The sequence below is a fragment of the Salmo salar genome, chromosome 05 (assembly GCF_965601325.2).
Source record: "Salmo salar chromosome 05, fSalSal1, whole genome shotgun sequence".
Taxonomy (NCBI): Eukaryota; Metazoa; Chordata; class Actinopteri; order Salmoniformes; family Salmonidae; genus Salmo; species Salmo salar.
This window is the reverse complement of record NC_138295.1, coordinates 74,978,091-75,001,389: the sequence shown is the minus strand read 5'-3', so window position 1 is coordinate 75,001,389 and position 23,299 is coordinate 74,978,091. Positions and strand designations below refer to the sequence as shown.

At 42.9% G+C, this 23,299-nt stretch overlaps 1 protein-coding gene across 2 annotated transcripts; it reads right to left on the bottom strand.

The window, feature by feature from the left end:
* Positions 1–648: 648 nt before the first annotated feature.
* LOC106605751 (neuronal pentraxin-2-like) lies at positions 649–23,043 on the bottom strand. 2 transcript variants are annotated; one of them, XM_014201657.3, is made up of 5 exons: positions 22,957–23,043; positions 19,811–20,691; positions 16,477–17,139; positions 5,471–5,650; positions 649–4,435 (listed from the first exon to the last, which is right to left on the bottom strand). In XM_014201657.3, exons 2-5 carry the CDS (start codon positions 20,543–20,545, stop codon positions 4,226–4,228), a joined length of 1,788 nt encoding a protein of 595 aa, XP_014057132.1. In that variant the 5' UTR covers positions 20,546–20,691; positions 22,957–23,043; the 3' UTR covers positions 649–4,225. The 2 variants fall into 2 exon arrangements, with proteins under 2 accessions (XP_014057132.1, XP_014057133.1); XM_014201658.3 differs by having other exon boundaries at positions 16,477–17,136.
* Positions 23,044–23,299: the final 256 nt, after the last annotated feature.

Below are 23,299 nucleotides of genomic sequence, written 5' to 3'. Positions count from 1 at the left end.
GTACTTGATTGATGAATTAAGGTCACTAATTAGTAAGGAACTCCCCCTCACCCTGTTGTCTAGGACTTCATTGAAAGGAAAAAACTAAAACCCGCAGACATTAGGCCCTTCATGGAATGAGTTTGACACCTGCATTAGGTGGAACAAGATCTTCAGGCTTAAATGTGTGTTCTAAGTTCACATCTGAGCTGTGAGTGCATGCATGCCATCATGGATAACAAGGTAAAATGGGATCAATCAAGCAAATCTCCACCGTATAGGTCACAGGAGATTGGTGGCACCTTAATTTGGGAGGACAGACTGTTGGTAACGGCTGGAGCGGAATGAGTAGACTAGTATCAAATACATCAAACACCTAGTTATACCATTCCATTCGCTCCGTTCCAGCCATTATTATGAGCCGTCCTCCCCTCAGCAGCCTCCACTGGTATAGGCCACCCCATCTCTAGTGCCGCCTGCCCTGATGTGGTGACCTGTGGGTACTGTAGTGTGGCCACATTGGGTTGCTGAGAGATTGATTGTGTGTGATGGGTGTTAGTAGCAGGCTATCAGCAGTGAGGAAAGCAGACAGGTCAAACAAGACGTCAGGTGCAGTCTGAGGTCAGAATAGGATTCAAGAACATAAATGGATTAGTAAATAAACATTCAAACAGCCACATCAAGGTTTTTATTTACAAATAGTATCAAATAGTTTCTGACACGTGTGCAGTATTCACAGACAACGTCTACTGATAGAAACACAGCCAGATCAAACATTTCCAAAGCCTCAATGTTATTTCAGCAAATGTTATATTAGCCTAATATAACATTTTAATAAAAAAGGAATTTGAGAAATGTTTTATAAACTTGGCCATCAAACAACAAAACGATTTCAAATAAAAAGGTACAAACATTGACAAATAAAGTAGTACAAATGAACACACACTTCTGTTCAATATTGCTAAATAACAAGAACTCAATTTCAGTGGAACTTTCTTACCTGCTAAATACAAAGTGCATTGTAAATAAAATCGTAAATCTGTTTTGCTGATTCTTGGTCTAGGGGTGAAACTTGACTCCTACATTAAAAAGAGAGGTAAAGAAAAATGTGGGGTAACTCCCTTACATTTTCACTCCCATATGTAGCACAATTCATCATACATTAAATCAAGCTTTAAAATGTGTTGTATGTATACTGAACAAAAATATGAACTCAACATGTAAAGTGTTGGTCCCATGTTTCATGAGCTGAAATAAAATATCTCAGAAATGTTCGATACGCACCAAAAGCTTATTTCTCTCAAATTTTGTACACAAATTTTTTTTACATTACTGTTAGTGAGCATTTCTCCTTTCCCAAGATAATCCATCCACCTGACAGGTGTGGCATATCAAGAAGCTGATTAAACAGCATGATCATTACACAGGTGCACCTTGTGCTGGGGACAATAAAAGGCCACTCTAAAATGTACAGTTTTGTCACAACACAATGCCACAGATGTCTCAAGTTTTGAGGGAGTGTGCAAATGGCCTGCTGACTGCAGGAATGTCCAACAGAGCTGTTGCCAGAGAATTGAATGTTAGTTTCTCTACCATAAGTCGCTGAGGGCTGAGGAGTATTTCTGTCTGTATTAAAGCCCTTTTGTGGGGAAAAACTCATTCTGATTGGCTGTGCTTGGCTCCCCAGTGGGTGGACCTGACTCCCAAGTGGGTGGGCCTATGCCCTCGTAGGCTCACCCATGGCTGCGCCCCTGCTCAATCATGTGAAATCCATAGATTAGGGCGTAATGAATTTCTTTCAATTGACAGATTTCCTTAATTAACTGTAACTCAGTAAAATCTTTGAAATTGTTGCATGCTGCATTTATATTTTTGTTCAGTATACATATAAAGACTCATAAAGCACATTTCTTTGCTGGGAATTCATGTCTCAGGTAAACCATTTAAACATTTTTCTGAAATCAAAACAATAACACAAAGCTAGAATCCTGAATTGAAACAAGAGGTCACCCCACCTCTGTTTTGGTATTAAGCTGAGATATGGGCCTGGAGAAATGTAACCACTCTTAAATTCATAGACGGAGCTGTGGATGCAAAGACTGACCACCCATGATATCAACATTATCAGTTTAAACCATGTTTGGAGGCTATACAGTGTTTGTTTACATTTACATTGTTCACAAATATTGGAGTAAAACAAGTTTATATTTTGGGTTCTGATATGGTATGACATTTGAATTAAGCTCATGATTCATTTCTAAGTTATATTCTTCAAGAATCAATGGGTATATATCATTAATTTATAAGACAAAAAATGGATGTAACATCTAAGGACTCCGGCTTTAAGAAAATGTACTCAATGTACTTATATCACAGGAAAACAGGAAAAAACATAAAAAGACTAAACAAATGAATTAGTCTAACTTTTCTTTGGTTTCTTTGGTATAGTAGCTGTATTTTTCAAGGAATCTTCTTTCAAAGAGAATCCATTGGTCAACCTCACTCTCTCCTTCTACCTATGTAACCACTTTCAAAGTCAATTATACAGGCCCACTATAAGGATGCTGTGTACCGTAACAACAATATCTATTGATCTTTATCAACTATATGACAATATGTCATATTATCCTTGTTGTGACATTAAAACAGCAGTAACATTTTAGTAACACTAATAAAGGGTCAAATAGAAGCTAGAAAAACAGATACATATACAGTGCCTTTAGAAAGTATTCACACCACTTGACTTATTCTACATTTGTTGTGTTACAGCCTGAATAAAACATTGATTACATTTAGATTTTTTGTCACTGGCCTACACACAATACCCAATAATGTCAAAATAATTAAAAATGAAAAGCTGAAATGTCTTAAGTCAATAAATATTCAACCCCTTTGTTATGGCAAGTTAAAATAAGTTCAGGAGTACAATTTTGCTTAAAAAGTCACACAAGTTGCATGGACTTATTGTGTGCAATATTAGTGTTTAACATGATTTTTTTAATGACTACCTCTTCTCTGTTCCCGACACATACAATTATCTGTAAGGTCCCTCACAGTCAAGCAGTGAATTTGGCTGTGACAGGAACAAATTGAGGATGGATCAACAACATTGTAGTTACACAACAATGCAAATCTAATTGACAGAGTGAAAAGAAGGAAGCCTGTACAGAATAAACAATATTCCAAAACATGAATCCTTTTTTGAACAAGGCACTAAAGTAATACTGCAAAAAATGTGGCAAAGCAATTAACTTGTTGTTCTGAATATAAAGTGTTATGTTTGGAGCAAATCCAATACAGCTCATTACTGAGTACCACTCTCCATATTTTCACGCATAGTGGTTGCTGCATCATGTTATGGGTATGCTTGTAATTGTTAAGGACTGGGGAGTTTTTCAGGATTAAAAATAAATGCAATAGATCTAAGCACAGGCAAAATCCTAGAGAAAAACTTGTTTCAGTCTGCTTTCCAACAGACACTGGGAGATTAATTCATATGTCAGCAGGACAATAACCTAAAACACAAAACCAAATCTACACTGGAGTTGCTTACCAAGCAGATGTGAATGTTCCTGAGCGGTCAAGTTATGGTTTTGACTTAACTCTACTTAAAAATCTATGAAAATGGTTGTCTATGATCAACAACCAATTTGACAGAGCTTGAAGAATTGTAAAATATTGCACAATCCAGGTGTGGAAAGCTCTTAGAGACTTACCCAGAAAGACTCATAGCTGTAATCACTGCCAAAGTTGCTTCTACAAAGAATTAACTCAGGGGTGTGTATACTTGTGTAAATGGTTATTTTTGTATTTTATGTTCAATTCATTTGCAAAAATGTACAAAAACATGTTTTCACTTTGTCATTATGGGGTATTATGTGTAGATGGGTGAACATCTGTTATAATTTAATACATTTAGAATTCAGGCTGTAACACAACAAAACATGGAATAAGTCAAGGGGTATGAATACTTTCTGAAGGCACTGTATACATAGTCCATTTCATTATCAACATTTTTTAATTCTATATTAGTCATAACACAGTCTCTGGGAATGGGGGTCTTCAGTCTTTCAGACTAAAAGGAAGGCATAACTTTAGTCAGGTGGTAATATTAAGTGGAGTGGATCCTCTATTCCGTGTGATCTCATACCCCTCTGGATAGGAAAAAAATCCTTCTTCGATAGGAGCACTTTTAAGTATGTGTGTGATATGGATCCATTGGTAATGTTATAATAGTTGGTTGCCCTTAGTGACAGGGGTCGAAGGGGTACTTGGTGACCCCTCCGTGGAGCTCCACCGCGTTCTCGGACCAGGTGATGACGTCCCCGCTGAGGTGGCCGTTGCAGGAGGCCAGGCTGTAGATGTCATGGGCCGTGAGGACATTAGCCCACATCTGGAGGTCAGAGATGTCCCCCATAAATGCCTGTGTGGCGTCGAAACGACCTCCCAGAGTGTCCTGGAGGAGAGAGACAAGGTCATGCATGTTAGGCTCATTCTAAAGTTAGGATTTGTACTTAAGAAAGGAGCCATAAATGCATTTAAACTAAATAATGGGGATTGTTTGTGGCTAGCTTAGGATCACAGGATGCTGCTGAGGGAAGAACGGCTCATAATATTGTCCGGAACGGAGCGAATGGAATGGCATCGAATGAAAACCATGTGTTTGATGTACTTGATACCATTCCACCTATTCCACTCCAGCCATTACCATGAGCCTGTCCTCCCCAACCTCCTGTGCGTTGTATGTATGTTGTGTAGTAGTAGGTGGTAGTCTGCATTCATTATATGACAAAACCTATCTGCTCCTCTAAATGAGACAAGGTCAGGGTTCAGAGGTCAGAGGCTAGGATTACACAGTAATGACTCTGACCTTAACCCCAACCACGATCACTGTTTCTGAGAGAAAGCCCATGCTAGTGAAGTGACTGCTTTGTGGTTGGTTAAGGGCGCACGCACAACAGTCCCTTTGCTTGGGCTGCGTTTACACTGGTGGCCCAATTCTGATCTTTTGCCCAATTATTGTCAATAGCTGAAAAGACCAATTAGTGGTAAAAAAAAAGAACAGAGTTGTGTGCCTGTGTAAACATAGCCTTAGAGTTCTAGACAGCCGTTTTTGTGACACATAAAAGGAGGCTATACTAGGATAAGGGACTCAGTCAATAATAGGTGAAATTATGGGCTTGAGGAGGGAAGACAGGAAGGGAAAGGGGATACCTAGTCAGTTGCACAACTGAATGCATTCAACTGAAATGTGGCTTCCGCATTTAACCCAACCCCTCTGAATCAGAGAAGCACGGTGGGCTGCCTCAATCGACGTCCACTGCATAGGCGCCTGGGGAGCAGTTTGTTGTTGGGGGTTAACAGCCTTGCTCAAGGGGTTAATGAGTGAGGTCGCAGGGAAAATGGCTTAGTCTGCACTTTTCTTGTCTTGTGTAATGCAGAAGCTTTTTGTAAACACTCAACAACCCAACTGAAAGAATTTGAAGATTACCTGTTCCTGTCCGAGGATGAAGACCCCTCCAGGTTTGATGGGATGCCATGCGGACAGGTTCTCCCCAGAGCCCCTCTTCACCCCGTCCTGGTACGCCTCCCACTCACCGTCTCTCGTCGACCACGTCACACACACATGGTGCCATTTCCCATCGCTGATAGAAAGGGGCAGAGTCACTGCCTGGAGGGAAGGGAGGAGAGTAGGGATTGAGTACTACCAAGTTGACAGCACAAGGAAATAACTTGTGTGTTTCCAGTAGTAAACAGGTAAAAATTTGTACTACTTGATGACTTGACGTTGGCAGTAAATAAGTAGTTAAAACACTACAGGTTTACTACACAGGCTTGTCAATAGTAATCAAGTAGAGTTTTTACTACTTGATGTTGGTAGTAAATAAGTGGTCACAACACTACAGCCAGACAACACCGGCGTTTCGTGACCACAAAAGACAAGACAGGAAGTAGTTGGCTGTTGTTAGCTAGCTACTGTTTTTTCCAATCCTGAATGTAATCCTCTTCCATCCTTTGTCATCCTGTCTTTCATAGTTAGCCCTTATGCTGGCACCAGTTCCTTTAAGTTTTATGAATACTTTCATGTCGTTGTTTAGCCATTTCTATAACTTTTTAGGAAATGAAAAAGGATCAGGAGCAATTCAGTAGTGATCAGTAGTGACACTACACGCACAAATGGCAGTAGAAATTCAATAGGGATTGAGTAGGCATACAGCAGTAGGCTTTGTGTAGTAATTCAATAATGAACATGTAGGAATTGTGTAGGTATGTGTAGGTTTTAAGTAGTAAATACCCAAAAGTTCAGAAGTTACACAGAAGTCATTAAGGGAGAATTATGTAGTGATTTAAATAGGAAATATGCATTGTTCACCAGTGATGAAAGGTCCCAATTTGTCACTCATTTACTATTTAAATGACTACATAAATCACTACTGGTTTACTACACATCTCAATAGCAATCAAATAGTAAAACCAGTATGGTTGTGTCGATCTTGTGTAGTATTGCTGAGTAGTAACTCCGTAGTATTTTTTCATGAGGGCTGAGACCAAGGTTGTGAATTACTGGGGGGAGTCTCTATATTATGCAAATGAACTACTCTCCTGTTTGTTTAAAATGTAGTGGTAAATATGTTTTACAGTGGTAAATATGTAAATAAATGTTTCCAAATGAAACAAATACCCCCACCTCTCTGTCATGCTTTAAACCATTTATTTATATGTGGCAGCACTGTCCACTCAGTAGTGCTGAGTTTCGGCCTAAGCTGAGTTCCTTTACACATAGATTTTCCTTTGTACTTCCTAATTTTCGCCATTTGTTTGCCATGCGTCCTTGATAAAAAAATAGCCTATTCCAATCATTAGATTTATCTGTTGATTTATCATTGTTTGCTTTTGTCAGTCAGCTGTTTAGAGCGCTCATTCGTTGTTTTTCAGGTGCGCGTGGGAACTGGTGTTCTCTGTGACCGAGGTAAAAACAGATTCATGTTAGCTAGTATGAAGTATGAAATGTATGCATTCACTACTGTAAGTCGCTCTGGATAAGAGCGTCTGATAAATGACTAAAATGTAAAATGTAATATTTCATCTTACAGAACAAGGATATTCGTCTGTCGTTTTCCTTATGTCCACGAACAGCAGTTAGGGACCATCAACATAATGACAAATCACATTTTTCAAATTTCAGTAGCTCTTTAACCATTTCTCCTAAAACTTTCAAAACGGGTTGTAGCTAACTCCATGGCATAGACACACATTGCAGACACTTTTTTTTGGTCGGTTTACATCTCACACTATTTAAAATTATTTATTTTAATTTCTTTGTTTTAACCTCAAACAAGGTTTATAGTGTACACTCAGTGGGCCTACACATTGCACACCCTTTTGTTTGTCCATTTGCATCTCATGAGATTTCACGGGAATATTTTAAAGATTCAAATTTCAATAGCTTCTCTTAGTCTTATGACCTACAACCCTCAAACTAATTTCAGAATATCCACCGAATAGCCTTATATGTAGCACAACCTTTGTTTGTCAATTTTCATCTCACACAATTTTACATACATTTCAATGTTTTCAATGTTTCTAATTTCAATAGCTCCTTGGTCATGTGACCTACAACCCTCAAACTACTTTCAGAACATCCAGTCACTAGCCTTATATATTGCACACCCGTTAGTTCATCCATTTTCATCTCAGGTGATTTTAAATTAATTGTTCTGTTTTCATTGTTTTGAATTTCAATAGCTCTCTGGTCATGTGACCTACAACCCTCAAAATGCTGTCAGAATACAAACTGGCAAGCCTAATATATTGCACACCCTTTTGTTTTTCCATTTTCATGTCAAACGATTTTACATACATTTTCTAAACTTTCAAATGTCAATAGCTCCTTGGTCATGTGACCTACAACCGTCAAACTGGTGTCAGAATATCCACTGAGTAGCCATATATGTAGCATTACCTTTTGTTTGTCCATTTTCATCTCACACAATTTTACATTAATTTTTATGTTTTTCAATGTTTCTAATTTCAATAGCTCCTAGGTCATGTGACTTACTGGACTCAAACAAGGTTCAGAATGTCCAATGGCTACCCTTCTATGTTGCACACCCATTGGTTTGTCCATTTTCATCTCACACGTTTTTTGATTAATTTTGTAAACTTTAGAATTTCAATAGCTCCTTGGTCATGTGACCTACTGTCCCCAACCAAGGTTCAGAATGTCCACTGACTACACTTCTATATTGCAAACTCTTTAGTTGGTCACTTTTCATCTCAGGTGATTTGAGATGAATGTTTCAAACTTTCTAATCTCAATAGCTCCTTGGTCATGTGACCTACAACCCTCAAACTACTTTCAGAATATCCACTGACTAGCGTTATACATGGCACACACTTTCGTTTGTCCATTTTCATCTCACACCATTTTACATGAATTGCCTGCTCTGCTCCCCAGAAGGACAGTGTCACTCACACCTATTCACTTGGGCCTTCTCCCTGGGGCCTTCCTGAACTCCAGGCAGGCCCCCATTGACCTGGTGAACTCTGACTCCAGGCCTCTAGGCCTACACTCCCTGCCCGCCTGCCTGCCCTCTCCCTGGGTCTGAGAGTGTATAGCTTACTCCCTGGAACTACAGACCTCCAGGCCTCCACACCTACTCTCCCTACCCAGTCAACACCCCTCTCACTGGGCATCACCCATCACCGCGTCCCGGCCGGGGCTCAGCCATCTCCATAACCTTGCCCACCAGGCGAACCGGGACACCCACACTTAAGCACCCCTCCCTGGACACTAAGACATCATATTCCTGCTGTCAGGAACCATGTGCACCTGGTAACCTGAAATAGGCTCTGTGCACCTGGTAACCCGAAACAGGCTCTGTGCACTTGTTGACCCGCCCGCTTTTTTCCACTCAGAGACTAAGTCCCCACTCCAACCTCCATGGCCCCCGAGTCCGGCCGCCCCTGCTCAAACTCTGAGTGCGCCCCGCCTTGATGGAGGCCTCCTCGTGCACCTGGTGACCCTTTGACTTCCACAGCGATTCCCAACCTGACTTACAGTCCCACCAGAGGACGAGCCTGGCCGGATGGGCGACCACCACCTAGCCCCCTACCTATCCAGAGCCCCATGTCAATGTCTTAAGCCTTCTACCTGCCTGCCTGGGCTCTCTCACACTCTGTGTCTGGCCTCTGGCCCCTGGCCCTTCTGCATGCACCTGGTAACCTGTAAGTAAAGAAGGAGTATGGTGGAGGAAGACGCATTCCGTTCCCGACAAAAGCTTGGATCGAGGGCTGACTTTCAATAGATTGCAGCGAGCGAGCTGCTCTGCTACGTACAAAACCCTGACCCAGATTCAGGTCATCTACAAGGGATTTAGCACCAGGTTCCCCACAAAATGCTGTGCACATCAGGAGAGGGGTGGCAACTCATCCGGCCGCACTCCAACCCCGTCACGAACGGCTCTACTCACCTGCCAAAAGATGCAGGCTATCCTGGGCCATCCGAAGATCTGTGGTGCTACGGTATCGTTACGTTTAGGGGGGGATTCTGATTTAGAGACGTTCAGTCATAATCCCACAGATGGTAGCTTCGCACCATTGGCTCCTCAGCCAAGCACATGCACTAAATGTGCTTGGGTGAATTGAGTGCGACCGCGACGGGTGGGTATGCTCCTTTGAATTTCATCAAGTTGACATTCAGTGATCTGTGCCCAGTGTGAACCTAGGCTTCTTTTGTCCATTTTATGGGTCCGCAGCAAATCAATGGGCGTGGATGGTATTACCCACATCAGATGTAGGCCTCCCTCCCCAGACAAGCTGGAGATACCTCTCCCCACTTCATAGGGCAAGATCCAGATCCATGCAATGCCCGATCACTGAAAGGCCAATGGGTTTAGTCTCCGCTTCGAGTTTAGTGAGCGTAGGTGAGACCTCCCCATCTACAATGTGGGGTGTCTCGCACTCAGGCAAGCTTGAGGCCTGGTAGTGTCAGCTAATGGTAAGGCACATGCCATCTCCACAAGCTCCACATGCTCTCCTCCATGCTCCAAGGAGCGTGGAGAAGAGCTCCCACATAGAATGTGTAGAGTTCCACACCCAGGCGGACCTGAGACCTTGCAGTGTCCATAACCGCTAAGCACATTCCATCTCCATTTAGTGTTCCACTGTTAGCGGGTCCAGCCGAAGCCAGCATTCGATTCAAACCTTTGCGGTTTACAGTTAGCTAAGTATACGGGGGACGTGTGTTTAAATGTTTCACCATAGCCGCTCTGTGATCAGACTGATGCGAGTAGTACACTTTCATCAGCCTTCTCCCAGGACTTAACTCCCCTCTCCCAGCCAAAGCCAGGGATGCGTTCAAGCCATCATTCTCTGATTGGCTTCCTGTCAAGGTCAGAATTTGTTTGCAAAAGCCCCGCAGCAAATCATTGAGTTTGGTGGAACTGCCCTCACATTTTCATGCTTGACCGAAAGCCCCATATTCCAGGACCGACTGCTGCCTTCCGTTAAAGATCAACAGCCGTCACCATCTGCAGGACTCTCTTTGTGTACGGACAAGTAGCGAGGTAACTCCCGTTTGGTTTGCATCGTTAGCGACACCTGAAAACAGGTGACATACAGGGAGGGATTGGAAGAGCCCTACTAGAAGGCTACCTCGTTATGTCCCTTACTAAGGCTACGGACTCTTTAAGAGAGTCATTGTTACTCCCGCCATTTACTCGTGCTTCATTGAAATTCTTCACTTTGACATTCAGAGCACTGGGCAGAAATCACATCACGTCAACACCCACCCCGGGCCTTCGCAATGAATTGTTTTAATTAAACAGTCGGAATCCCCTGGTCCGCACCAGTTCTAAGTCAGCTGCTAGGCGCCGACTTAGAACAGGGCCGGCGAGCGCCGTAGCTGGGGAGATCCGCGAGAATAGCCTAGCACGGGTCCAGAGTCGCCGCCACCAACTGCCTGACCCAATCCTCCACAGGTCCACCTTTGGCCTGCCAACAGACACCACCCGACGAAGCCCCGCACACAGCCCCTTGCGAGACCACGCACGAGAGACCGCGAGATGGGCCCCATAACGAACTTCCAACAGTGGCGAGAGGAGGGTGACGGAGCGACTGCTCCCCCAGCCTGACCGACCCAGCCCTTAGAGCTAATCCTTATCCCGAAGTTACGGATCTGACTTGCCGACTTCCCTTACCTACATTGTTTTAACGTGCCAGAGGCTGTTCACCTTGGAGACCTGCTGCGGATATGGGTACGGCCCGGTGCGAGATTTACACCCTCTCCCCCGGATTTTCAAGGGCCAGCGAGAGCTCACCGGACGCCACCGGAACCGCAACGCTTTCCAGGGCTTGGGCCCCTGTCTCGGGGCGAACCCATTCCAGGGCGCCCTGCCCTTCACAAAGAAAAGAGAACTCGCCCCGGGGCTCCCGCCAGCTTCTCTGGGATCGGTCGCGTTACCGCGCTGGACGCCTCACGGCACCCATCTCCGCCAGTCCATGGACATTCTGAAAGTAGTTTGAGGTCAGTAGGTAACAAATTAGAAAGTTTGAAAAATGTATGCAAAATCTTGTGAGATGAAAATGACAAACTAAAGGGTGTGCAATGTGTAGGCCCACCGAGTGTACATTCTGAACCTTGTTTGAGGTCAGTAGGTCACATGACCAAGGAGCTATTGAAATTCAAAAGTTTACTAAATTAATGTAAAAACGTGTGAGATGAAAACAGACAAACCAAAGTGTGTGCAAAATAGAAGGGTAGTCAGTGGACATTCTGAACCTTGTTTGAGTCCAGTAGGTCACATGACCAAGGAGCTATTGAAATTAGAAAGTTTGAGACATTTATGTAAAATCGAGCGAGATGAAAATGGACAAACTAAAGGCTGTGCAATGTGTAGGGCCACTGAATGTAGATTCTGAAAAAAGTTTGTACTTCGTTTATGCTCCCTAACTAATTAAACTAGGAATACAAAATGCTGCTCACATCTCCACATTTATGAGCTTTGGAAAGCAAATTAATATCCAAATCGTGAAAATAAGACATGTGCAATGTTGTGCGAATTTTTCCACTATCATGATACTTATTTGGAGTCTGTGGCTCAAGTGGTTTGAAAGCTATTGAGGTTTGAAGCACGAATATCCGTTGAATATTCAACTTGAAACTGTCTTTACCTCGGTTTCTCTGTGCCATCCGTGGCCATAGTAGACCATTTATTTAGCTTTATTATTTCTATCAATATTTGTTTTCTTTCCTGAATCAGCTGATGATGGTAGACAATATCACTAGGCAACTAGTCTCCAGCTAGACCCCAATGTGCATCCAATCCATCCAACAAGTAGGCTATACGTTAATGACAGTAGGCCTACAAGGTGACTCTTTGGTTAGAAGAGGATAAATGATTAACTTTCAATGTTCTAATTCAATTGTTAAATGCTTAATAAATTATAAATAACACTGTCATCAATTTCATCAATGTAAGGACAGAAAGGAAGTGTTTTATGTCACACGATCTGTGAAGACTCCAAGCATTAACTCATTAACTATGGACTAACTCATGAACAAGGGTGTAAAACATGTTTTGATTTATTTAACTCATGTATTATATTGGATGTAGGCTACCTGTTTTGTGTGTGTTCATGTGTGTAAAATTGCCTCTGCTGAGAAGGTAGGCTACCAGAAGGGATGTAAGCCTACTGGAAGGTAAACACAACTGAAAGTATAGGGAGCATTACTTTAAAAAAATTTGTGACCGGCAATAAAAAAAAATAACACTACATAACTGTCTACCGGTAGATCTAGTAGAAGTTCATGGTAATAGGCTTACACACTGAGCCTAGTCTGGTAAGTTGACCGTGTGTTAGGATGACCAGACCATCCTGTTTATCAGGTGTCCAGACTTTTCAGGCTACAAAAAAGGTCCATTTGTCAGCAAGAAGCATCAATTAATTGAGGCCTAATCAATGGCAATGGCTGAATTTCATTAGGCACACTTCTTGGTGTTTTGTAACACATGTCCATTTCCATTCATCAAGTGGCGCGAATACACAGTTGAAATCGGAAGTTTACACTTAGGTTGGAGTCATTAAAATTAGTTTTTCAACAACTCCACATATTTCTTGTTAACAAACTATAGTTTTGGCAAGTCGGTTAGGACATCTACTTTGTGCACAGATATTTTTTTTAACAATTGTTTACAGACAGATTATTTCACTTATAATTCACTGTATCACAATTCCAGTGGGTCAGAAGTTTACATACACTAAGTTGACTGTGCCTTTAAACAGCTTGGAACATTCCAGAAAATTATGTCATGGCTTTAGAAGCTTCTGATAGGCTAATTGACATAATTTGAGTCAATTGGAGGTGTACCTGTGGATGCATTTCAAGGCCTACCTTCAAACGCAGTGCCTCTTTGCTTGACATCATGGGAAAATCAAAAGAACTCAGCCAAGAACTCAGAAAGAAAATTGCAGACCTCCACAAGTCTGGTTCATCCTTGGGAGCAATTTCCAAACGCCTGAAGGTACCACGTTCATCTGTACAAACAATAGTACACAAGTATAAACACCATGGGATCGCGCAGCCGTCATACCGCTCAGGAAGGAGTTGCGTTCTGTCACCTAGAGATGAACGTACTTTGGTGCAAAAAGTGCAAATCAATCCCAGAACAACAGCAAAGGACCTTGTGAAGATGCTGGAGGAAACAGGTACAAAAGTATCTATATCAACAGTAAAACAAGTCCTATATCGACATAACCTGAAAGGCCGCTCAGCAAGGAAGAAGCCACTGCTCCAAAACTGCCATAAAAAAGCCAGACTACGGTTTGCAACTGCACATGGGGACAAAGATCGTAATTTTTGGAGAAATGTCCTCTGGTCTGATGAAACAAAAATAGAACTCTTTGGCCATAATGACCATTGTTATGTTTGGAGGAAAAAGAGGGAGGCTTGCAAGCCAAAGAACACCATCCCAACTGTGAAGCACGTGGGTGGCAGCATGGAAAATTATGTGGATATATTATTGAAGCAACATCTCAAGACATCAGTCAGGAAGTTAAAGCTTGATCGCAAATGGGTCTTCCAAATGGACAATGACCCCAAGCATACTTCCAAAGTTGTGGCAAAATGGCTTAAGGACAACAAAGTCAAGGTATTGGAGTCGCCATCACAAAGCCCTGACCTCAATCCTATAGAACATTTGTTGGCAGAACTGAAAAAGCGTGTGCGAGCAAGGAGGCCTACAAACCTGACTCAGTTACACCAGCTCTGTCAGGAGGAATGGGCCTAAATTCACCCAACTTATTGTGGGAAGCTTGTGGAAGGCTACCCGAAACGTTTAACCCAAGTTAAACAATTTAAAGGCAATGCTACCAAACACTAATTGAGTGTATGTAAACTTCTGACTCACTGGGAATGTGATGAAAGAAATAAAAGCTGAAATAAATCATTCTCTACTAATATTCTGACATTTCACATTCTTAAAATAAAGTGGTGATCCTAACTGACCTAAGACAGGGAATTTTTACTAGGATTAAATGTCAGAAATTGTGAAAAACTGAGTTTAAATGCATTTGGCAAAGGTGTACGCAAACTTCTGACTTCAACTGTACATGCAGTTTGGATGCTGGAATTATTTTTGAGTGGATAAACACGCATAGGTAGCCTACTTTTTGAAGTAATTTGTTTGACAATCAGATGAAAATATCATGACTGGTTATGTTAATGTCACATTAAAAGGTAATACATTTTTTACAGTTTAAATGATGTCTTTATTATTAGTCCCATAAAAAAATGTAAAAATAAAAATTGATAGAGACCCACGAAAGTCATGGTGTAATTCACACTCTGGCTGAGACTCTCTCCACCTGCTGTCTAAGTAAGCTGCTCTCTGACGTCATCGTCACGCCATTAAGACGGATCACTGGTGTCAGAAAGTCCATTCGGTTAACCTTCGGAGTTACAGTGCTCTTCAGTGTAGCCTAGTTATTATATACTGAGCATCTGAGCTACTGAGTCCAACAGGCCTTCTGGGCTAAACCTTTGGCTACAGAGACATGGCTTACATGGCTTTTATCCTCACAGCTGAAGTGTTAAATCCAAGAGAGTTATATAGCATGCACTCTGCCCATGTCCGAATACCCATTCTAGCGTATTATACTGAACAAAACTATAAACACAACATGCAACAATTTTTATTATTTTACTGATTTACAGTTCATGTAAGGAAATCAGTCAATTGAAATGAATTCATTGGGCCCTAATCTATGGATTTCACAACTGGGAATATAGATATGCATCTGTTGGTCACAGATACCTTAAAGAAAAGGTAGGGGCGTGGATCAGAAAACCAGTCAGTATCTGGTGTGACCACCATTTGCTTCATCCAGCGCGACACATCTCCTTCGCATAGAGTTGATCAGACAGTTGATTGTGGCCTTGTGGAATGTTGTCCCACTCCTCTTCAATGGCTGTGCGAAGTTGCTGAATATTGGCAGGAACTGGAACACGCTGTCGTAAACGTCAATGCAGAGCATCCCAAACATGCTCAATGGGTTACATGTCTGTTGAGTATGCAGGCCATGGAAGAACTGGGACATTTTCAGCTACCAGGAATTGTGTACAGATCCTTGGCAGCGGATGAATGGCACGACAATGGGCCTCAGGATCTCGTCACGGTATCTCTGTGCATTCAAATTGCCATTAATAAAATGCAATTGTGTTTGTTGTCTGTAGCTTCTGTCTGTCTGCCCATACCATGACCCCACCACCACCATGGGGATCTCTGTTCACAACGTTGACATCAGAAAACTGCTCGCCCACACGATGCCATACATGTGGTCTGTGGTTGTGAGCCCGGTTGGAGGTACTGCCAAATACATTTAAAACAATGTTGGAGGCGGCTTATGGTAGAGAAATTAACATTCAATTATCTAGCAACAGCTTAGGTGGACTATCCTGCAGTCAGCATGCCAATTGCATGCTCCCTCTAAACTTGAGATATCTGTGACATTGTGTTGTGTGACAAAACTGCACATTTTAGAGTGGCCTTTTATTGTCCCTAGCACAAGGTGAACCTGTGTAATGATCATGCTGTTTAATCAGCTTCTTGTTAAGCTACACCTGTCAGGTGGATGGATGATCTTGGCAAAGGAAAAATTCTCACTATCTTTTATTTTAGCTCATGAAACATGGGACCAACACTTTACACGTTGCGTTTATATTTTTGTTCAGTGTAAATAGTATGCAGAAAAAAATACAGTTTTATAAATAGACTGACATTTCAAAAATAGACTTCCATAATTTGTTAATTTTGGTACAGCACGTCAATTTTTCTGATTATCAGCTGTTGTCAAACACGTTGGAAAAGATGAAAAGACGAGTGAATACCACTAGACCAAAAGCCGAAATGAGTATGCAGTTTAGGTCTGTAAAACACTATTATGGGTATTCAGACATGGCCACTCTCTACTCAACCCTCTCTCTCCCCGTCTCACCTTGTCATCCACCAGCAGCTCCATGGGGTTGTTGCCCCACTCGATTAGCACCAGTTCGTTGGCCTGTCCAGGTACAGAGTAGGAGAAGGGGGTCCCCAGCCCGGGGCCTGCGCCCTCCTTTATCCACAGACACAGGGTGAGGGCAAAGATCTCGTGGAGGAGGGTCGTCTTCACCTTCCCGTACATGTAGTTGGTTCTCATGGGGAAGCCGATCTGGAAGGCATCAGGGGTCTTGGTCTTCTTCCTGCTGTTGGTACCTGTGTGGTGCAGGTTACTCAGTAGAGAGTCCAGTTTGTTGTTGGAGTGCAGGCCAGCTCTGGGCCCTGGTATGCGATAACCTGTTCTCTGCAGGTAACCATGGCTATCTGCCTCGTTGTCGTGTTGCCCATCGTCATGGTGATCATCGGGGTGGTCGTCATGGTGACTTTCGTCGTGATGCCCGTCATTGTCATGGTGAGCGTCATGGTGACTGTCGTCGTGATGCCCGTCATCGTCGTGGTCTTCATGGTGCCTGTCATCGTGGTGATCGCTGTCGTCGTGGTGATCGGGGCTGCTGCTGAGGGCAGCAGCGGTGTGGTGCATCTGCTGCTCCAGAGCACTGATCTTCCTCTGGAGGAGCTCCTTCAGAGAGCTGGAGTAGGTGGTGGAGGTGTTCCTTGACTGCTGGGGAGGGAGACACAAACACTAACCTAATTTACTGTTGACTACAGTACGTACATTCTTTTTTTTATTATGGTTGAGATTGAGAAACAGATTGAGAGATAAGTGAGAAAAGTATTGCTATTTGACAGTTTCTACATCGTTGACTTGTGGTCTCTCTGTGGGACCGTGACGATAGACAGATGGCACGGGCAGCAGAGGGTACAGATCTGAGGTCAGTGTCAATTATCATGATCTCTACTTACAGCCTGATAATCAGGCCACAAACCTGGACGACAAAGCCTGGATTACGAGAGAAAGCAAGAGAGAGAGAACAGGTAGGAATGATGTGCCCTGCCCAGCTCCATCCAGCAGCACTAATTTTACCCATCTACCAAGCTAACCTAACTCTCTCTACCAATCTTAAACTCGCCCAGCTAGCTCTGCCCTGCTCATCTCAAACCCACCAGGGGCGGAAATCCCGGGGGGGACGGGGGGGACACGACCCCCCCATCCTGGGAAAAATATGATTTGCCCCCCCCAATATATCACTGAAACATAACTATGTAATTTAAATAATATTGATAATACGCAATGAAAGCAATTGTGCTGATTATAGACACTTAATAGCGCGTTTTTAAATTTCAAAAGATTGCGACCCCCCCACCCTTTGCCTCACAATGGTTTGATCCACTGCCAGTTCCTTAGCTTGCTAGGTAACGTAGAGGTCGTATCTACTGTCTGAAAGGCACTCAATGCACGTAACTGATGTGAGGTTAATCCAGTCAATCGCGCACACACACTAGCTGAATATGCAGAGCTAGCACGCAAATATTAACTATTAAGCTAGCTAGTACCTATTCCATTTATGTGGCGTCGTCAAAGATGGAATCTTTGCTATCGTCAATTTATTCCAAGATCAGCATGCATGTAAGTTAGTGCTTCAAAGTCCCTGTGATAAGGTTAGCGATAAACTGAACAGAACTACACTCTCTTCTACCATTGTTTTAAATATATTTAATGGTCTCGTTGCAAAAGCTAAATTGTCGCAAGGGAACTTTTATTTATATATTTTATTTCACCTTTATTTAACCCGGGTAGCAAAGATTATAGCAAACACCACTGAATTGGTGCTCGCTAGCTTTGCAAATTCAGCTATTGTTAGAAGCCAGCCAATATGAAACAAACGATTAAAATTACAAAAGTTTGCAGCATATGTTGTGTAAATGGTGAACTCATACAGCTGTCAACTCTTGTCACTGCAATCCGTTTCACATTTGCTAGCTACCTTTTAGATCGAAGCCCATATAGAATGATAGAAGATAAGATGATAGAAGCCCATCTCCTACTGTAAATAACCTACATACTGTGTGTGTGTAGCCAACCAGGTAGAAAAATGGCAGAAAAAAGACGGACATCAGAGTATTTTTCAGTACACCAAAACGCAAAGTAAGAACCCTAGTAGCCTAATATCTCAGACTAGTTGATAAAATGTTCATAAGAAAGAAGTGAAATGCTAATGGAATGTTTCACAATGATGTCATTAGGCAGAGCAGGCAACAGATGGCACACAGACAGCAGAGTTGGGGACAGATATGCAGGGACAGACTGGCAGAGACAGGGAGTCTCAGGTAAGTTTGTTGAGTCTTTGTTTGGCAACATTATGAAAGGTTCTCAATTTTTTTGACTTGTAAAATAGGAACATAATTGGAAAATGCCATGGATACCCCCACTCTCAACTTAAACTGGTGACTGAACTAAGATTTGTTAAAGGCAATGGTATTGCTGTTGTGATTAGTTGTGTAGTTTTGGGTACCGGTAGTTAGGAGTACGGCAAACACCTTATTTCTTTGGTTCCTCAATATACATTTACCATATTAAACGTAGGCTATGTGTTACAGCACTACTTTTGGTGTCCCCCTCAGGAATTGCTCTTGAGAAAATTTAATGTAATTGTCCCCTCCAAAGTTGATATCAGATTTTCGCCCCTGAAACCCACCCAACCATACCAAACCCTACCAAGCATACTCAAGCAGAATCAATTTAAACCGTCAGTGCTCAATAACCTTGTCTAGTGTGCCCATTTTGATTTAGACTGGGTGATCATCCAACCCCTAAAGCCACTTCGCTGTCAGGTCAGGAACGGTTATGCCAGTCTCTCTCTGTGCCAAGACTGTTCTGCTCCAGACAGTCAGACAGGGCTGGCAGTGTAGCAGAGGAAAGGGACAATGGTGATCCTTGATTTTTTTTTACAAATAAAGGATTTTGATGCCAGAAAACAAGATGTAGAACTCTGTCTGCCTGTGGCAGATGGTGTCTCGCATGGCAGAGTGGTACTTTCATGTGATTGACTGATTAACAGATGTAATTATCCTGAGCTCTTATTCAGCTTGATTTGTTTATTTGACCAAACAATCCAATGACATGTGCAGCACCTGACCTGAGACAAAACAAGGAAGTGACACGTGGAAACACATTACACCCCACTTCTCTCTCTCTTTCTCTCTCTCTCTCGCATTATAATATAGGTATCTGCCATTTAGCAGACGCTTTTATCCAAAACAATTTAAAGTAATCCCTTAATCCTGATTTTAGTCTCTGTCTCTCATCCCTCTGTCATTCTTTTATCTCTTTCCTCATGACCCCACCCCATCTCCATTATCTCCTTTCTGTACTAAACGGAACTTTCTCTCACCTGCAGGTTATCCATTCTCTCTTTAAGGGCCTGCAGCATCCTGCCCAGTTCCTCCGGCGATTTTGATGATATCATATCCTCTGGTGTTGCGTGTTTATCCTTCCCCCTGTTGTTATGCCCACTGTCCGACCGGTGCCCCCCATTCCCAGGGTAGTGTCCGGCTGCATCCAAGGCATGATTGTTGTTTCCATGGTGACCCTGCTGGTTGCCATGGTGACCGTTGTCTGCATAAGGCAGATGGCTGCCAGCCCCTCCGTGATGAGATGGAGGTCCATGGTGGTCGTTGTGAGCCCCGATGCCCGGCCCGGAGCCCTCACACAGGGTGAGCTTGGCGGTCAGCTCCCTGATGGTCTCTCTCATATCCAAGATGGTCTCTTTCTGCTGCACCAGGCTCTCTCTCAGGTGTAAAATAGTGGTTTTAGCCTCCTCTGTCATTCCCCACCAGCCATTACTGTTCGGGGGCCCTACAGGAGGCGCGTGGTGCCCTGCCCCGCTAGGCCCCATGACTGGCCCCCCAGAGGGGAAGCAGGCAGGGTCGGTATCGGCAGGGACGGGAATGCAGATGAACCGCGGGTGGCCTCCATAGTCAGGCCCTGGCATGGCAGAGGTAGGGGAGATGAAGAGGAGGATGGTGGAGAGGATGAGTGTTTGTAACGGCGAGGGTTTAGAGATGCACTTGTGTCCCATTTTCAGCACTCTTTGACTATGGTTTGAGGTTGAAGAAATAGACTCCATTTTAAATTGTGTGATGTAAGTTTATCTCTTTTGAATTAAAAGCAGCATGTACCAGAAAAGCTATATTCCAATAGCTCTGTGGTCTGATACCTCTGAAAGTTTCTTATTTTATGGTGTGGGAGAACCAGGGCTGTTGTGGAAAGCACCTGCAAGAAAAGTATGAGGTTTAGAATGCAGCTGATTAACTTTTGGTCTAGGACAGCACACAAAGTAGCAGGGACCGGTAGTTCCCCTTCTATTGCTGTGGATGCTGTTTGGAAGACTACAAGGCTGCAGTTGTAGGTGTGGAGGCCAGTACTGTACTCTAGGCAGGGCCGTGCACAGATCTTTGGTGGTCTCAAAGTGAGAAAAAGGGCGCCCCCATCCAAAATGACCGTCATTCCATTTACATTTTTCTACTGCTCCTGTAGCCAAATTCTCCATGATTTGTTTTAACATAGGTTTTACTTTTCTACCAAAACACACTCACTCATCATAAATTATAGACTAAGCCAGCTCAAAGATGAAAGGAACTTAGTTAAATATCTTGCTAGAGCCACTACCGCGGTCTATACAGTATCTGATCATCGCTGATGTAGACTAGATGGATCAGCTCGTTAGCTAGGCTATGCTGTCAAAACAAGCTAGTCTTTACTTGATTTGAATTTGTTCTGCTAACAAACAGTCAAACTGCAGTCGCCCCCTTCCCTGTCCTGACCGTGAGGCAACACATGCTACTAACCTACTACTGGTGGTACTCATTGTAAACCGATAGGCAATTTGTTGCATTTGAAGTTACGAGAGAGAGAATAGACTAAATCAAATAGAAAGTCTTTGTTTTTTGCACGTGCCTGAAATAGTCAGTATTCCATCTGCAGGGTTGATGCATTAATTGGCTTTTGAGAGATTAATCAAGGGATTGGCCTGGAATAAAACAAAATCACAGAGTACCGATAGCACACACACCAGATCATTATAACGAAAACACAAAAAAATAAGTAAATCAGTAAGAAATAAAGTGAGCATCTAAGCCTTCACATTATTAAGAATAGAGTATGTTCTGAAATTATAATGTCGATTTTACTGGCTGCTTAAGAAATCTCTTGATGATCACTCACACCTTGTCATGCAAGTTGAAGAGTCTGCTGCTCTTATTTCTATGACCAGCCCGATCGACAGTTTTCTACGCCACTTCCCTCCCAAGGGGAAAGGTTGGCAATGATCTATTGTGGCGTTACCATAGCAATCAGACACTCCTAATCACATCTAATCACCATTACGGTACCGTAAATAAAGATGTGTGGGCACGTGGGGTGACAGCTAAAACCTTGATGGCCACCTGTCGCTCCCAATCCAGACATTGTTTGACCCAGTTCAACTGCACAGTTCAACTGACAGTCATTCATATGGCCATAAAGAGAGAGAGAGAGATAATATTTAATATAATATAAGCTTGAAGATGAGTCTGTGACTTGAATCAGCTGTGTAGTGCCAGGGCAAAAACCAAAATGTGCACCCAGGAGCGGCCCCAGGACCGAGTTTGGGAAACACTGGCTTAGAGGAGAGCCAGATTGTCGAGCCACACAACCCTGTTTCACCCGATCTCAATTCTTTGGCCTTTTTAGCCCTACCTTTATTATCTTTCACAGATCTTCCAATTAACCTAATTACAAATACTTATTAGGCTGACAGAGTCGAGAGACAAGAACGTTTTCCTCTGCTGTGTGTGTGTGTGTGTGTGTGTGTGTGTGTGTGTGTGTGTGTGTGTGTGTGTGTGTGTGTGTGTGTGTGTGTGTGTGTGGGGAGGGGGAGCTTTACTTTATAGTAGGCCTACGGGCACCATATGGTTAAAGTGGGCATTGAAGTCAGTGATTACTGATACATTTAAAGCTGACGGGCACATTTAACACTAATTACAAAAGGGCTGACCAACAAAAACATAATATCTGCTCATATGGTGGCTACGTTTGCAATTAAGTAGAGTTTACCAAAGCCAGAAGGAGACCACCAAAGCATGACAATATAATTTCCAGGGTTGGGTTGTCAATTCCAATCTAATTGAGGATTTTTACAAATTTGAATGACAAGTCATCTCCTAGATTGAAGAACAATTGACCCCAATCCTGGCCTTAATACAGCACAACCAGAGTATATCTGATAAATGGGTAAAAGTCATATCAATTGAGTTGAATTTCACTAGACAGGTTTACAAAGTTTGTAGATGACCTCTCGGTCAGTCAGAATGTAATGACAGAGACCCATAGAAACATTTGTAGTAATGGATAGAAAGCATCACCTTGGAGAGAAATACACCTGTATCTAACATCAAACTGAACTTGAAATAATCTAATTCATCTTGGAATGAAAGTCAATAAATCCAACCTGAATGGTCATAATCTACACATTGTTGAACAGAAAGAAAGTGTCCTTACCTGAGAGCCTGTGTGTGTCCTGCTCCTGTTCCGTTGGTCAGTTAGTTAATCCACCTCACCACATACACTGATCAGATTGTGAGATTTACTCCAGGGGAGTGTGTTAACATCTCTCTCTCTCTCTCTCTCTCTCTCTCTCTCTCTCTCTCTCTCTCTCTCTCTCTCTCTCTCTCTCTCTCTCTCTCTCTCTCTCTCTCTCTCTCTCTCTCTCTCTCTCTCTCTCTCTCTCTCTCTCTCTCTCTCTCTCTCTCTCTCTCTCTCTCTCTCTCTCTCTCTCCTCTCTCTCTCTCTCTCTCTCTCTCTCTCTCTCTCTCTCGGCTCACCCCAACCTTTCCACAGTCTC

Excerpts from the sequence above, each read along its gene's own strand:
- LOC106605751 (XM_014201657.3), bottom strand. The coding sequence starts at position 20,545 with ATGGAGTCTATTTCTTCAACCTCAAACCATAGTCAAAGAGTGCTGAAA. Across the intron at positions 5,651-16,476 it reads AGCTGCTGGTGGATGACAAG|GCAGTGACTCTGCCCCTTTC; the intron begins GTGAGACGGGGA and ends CCTTCCCTCCAG. Across the intron at positions 4,436-5,470 it reads TCATCCTCGGACAGGAACAG|GACACTCTGGGAGGTCGTTT; the intron begins GTAATCTTCAAA and ends TCTCTCCTCCAG.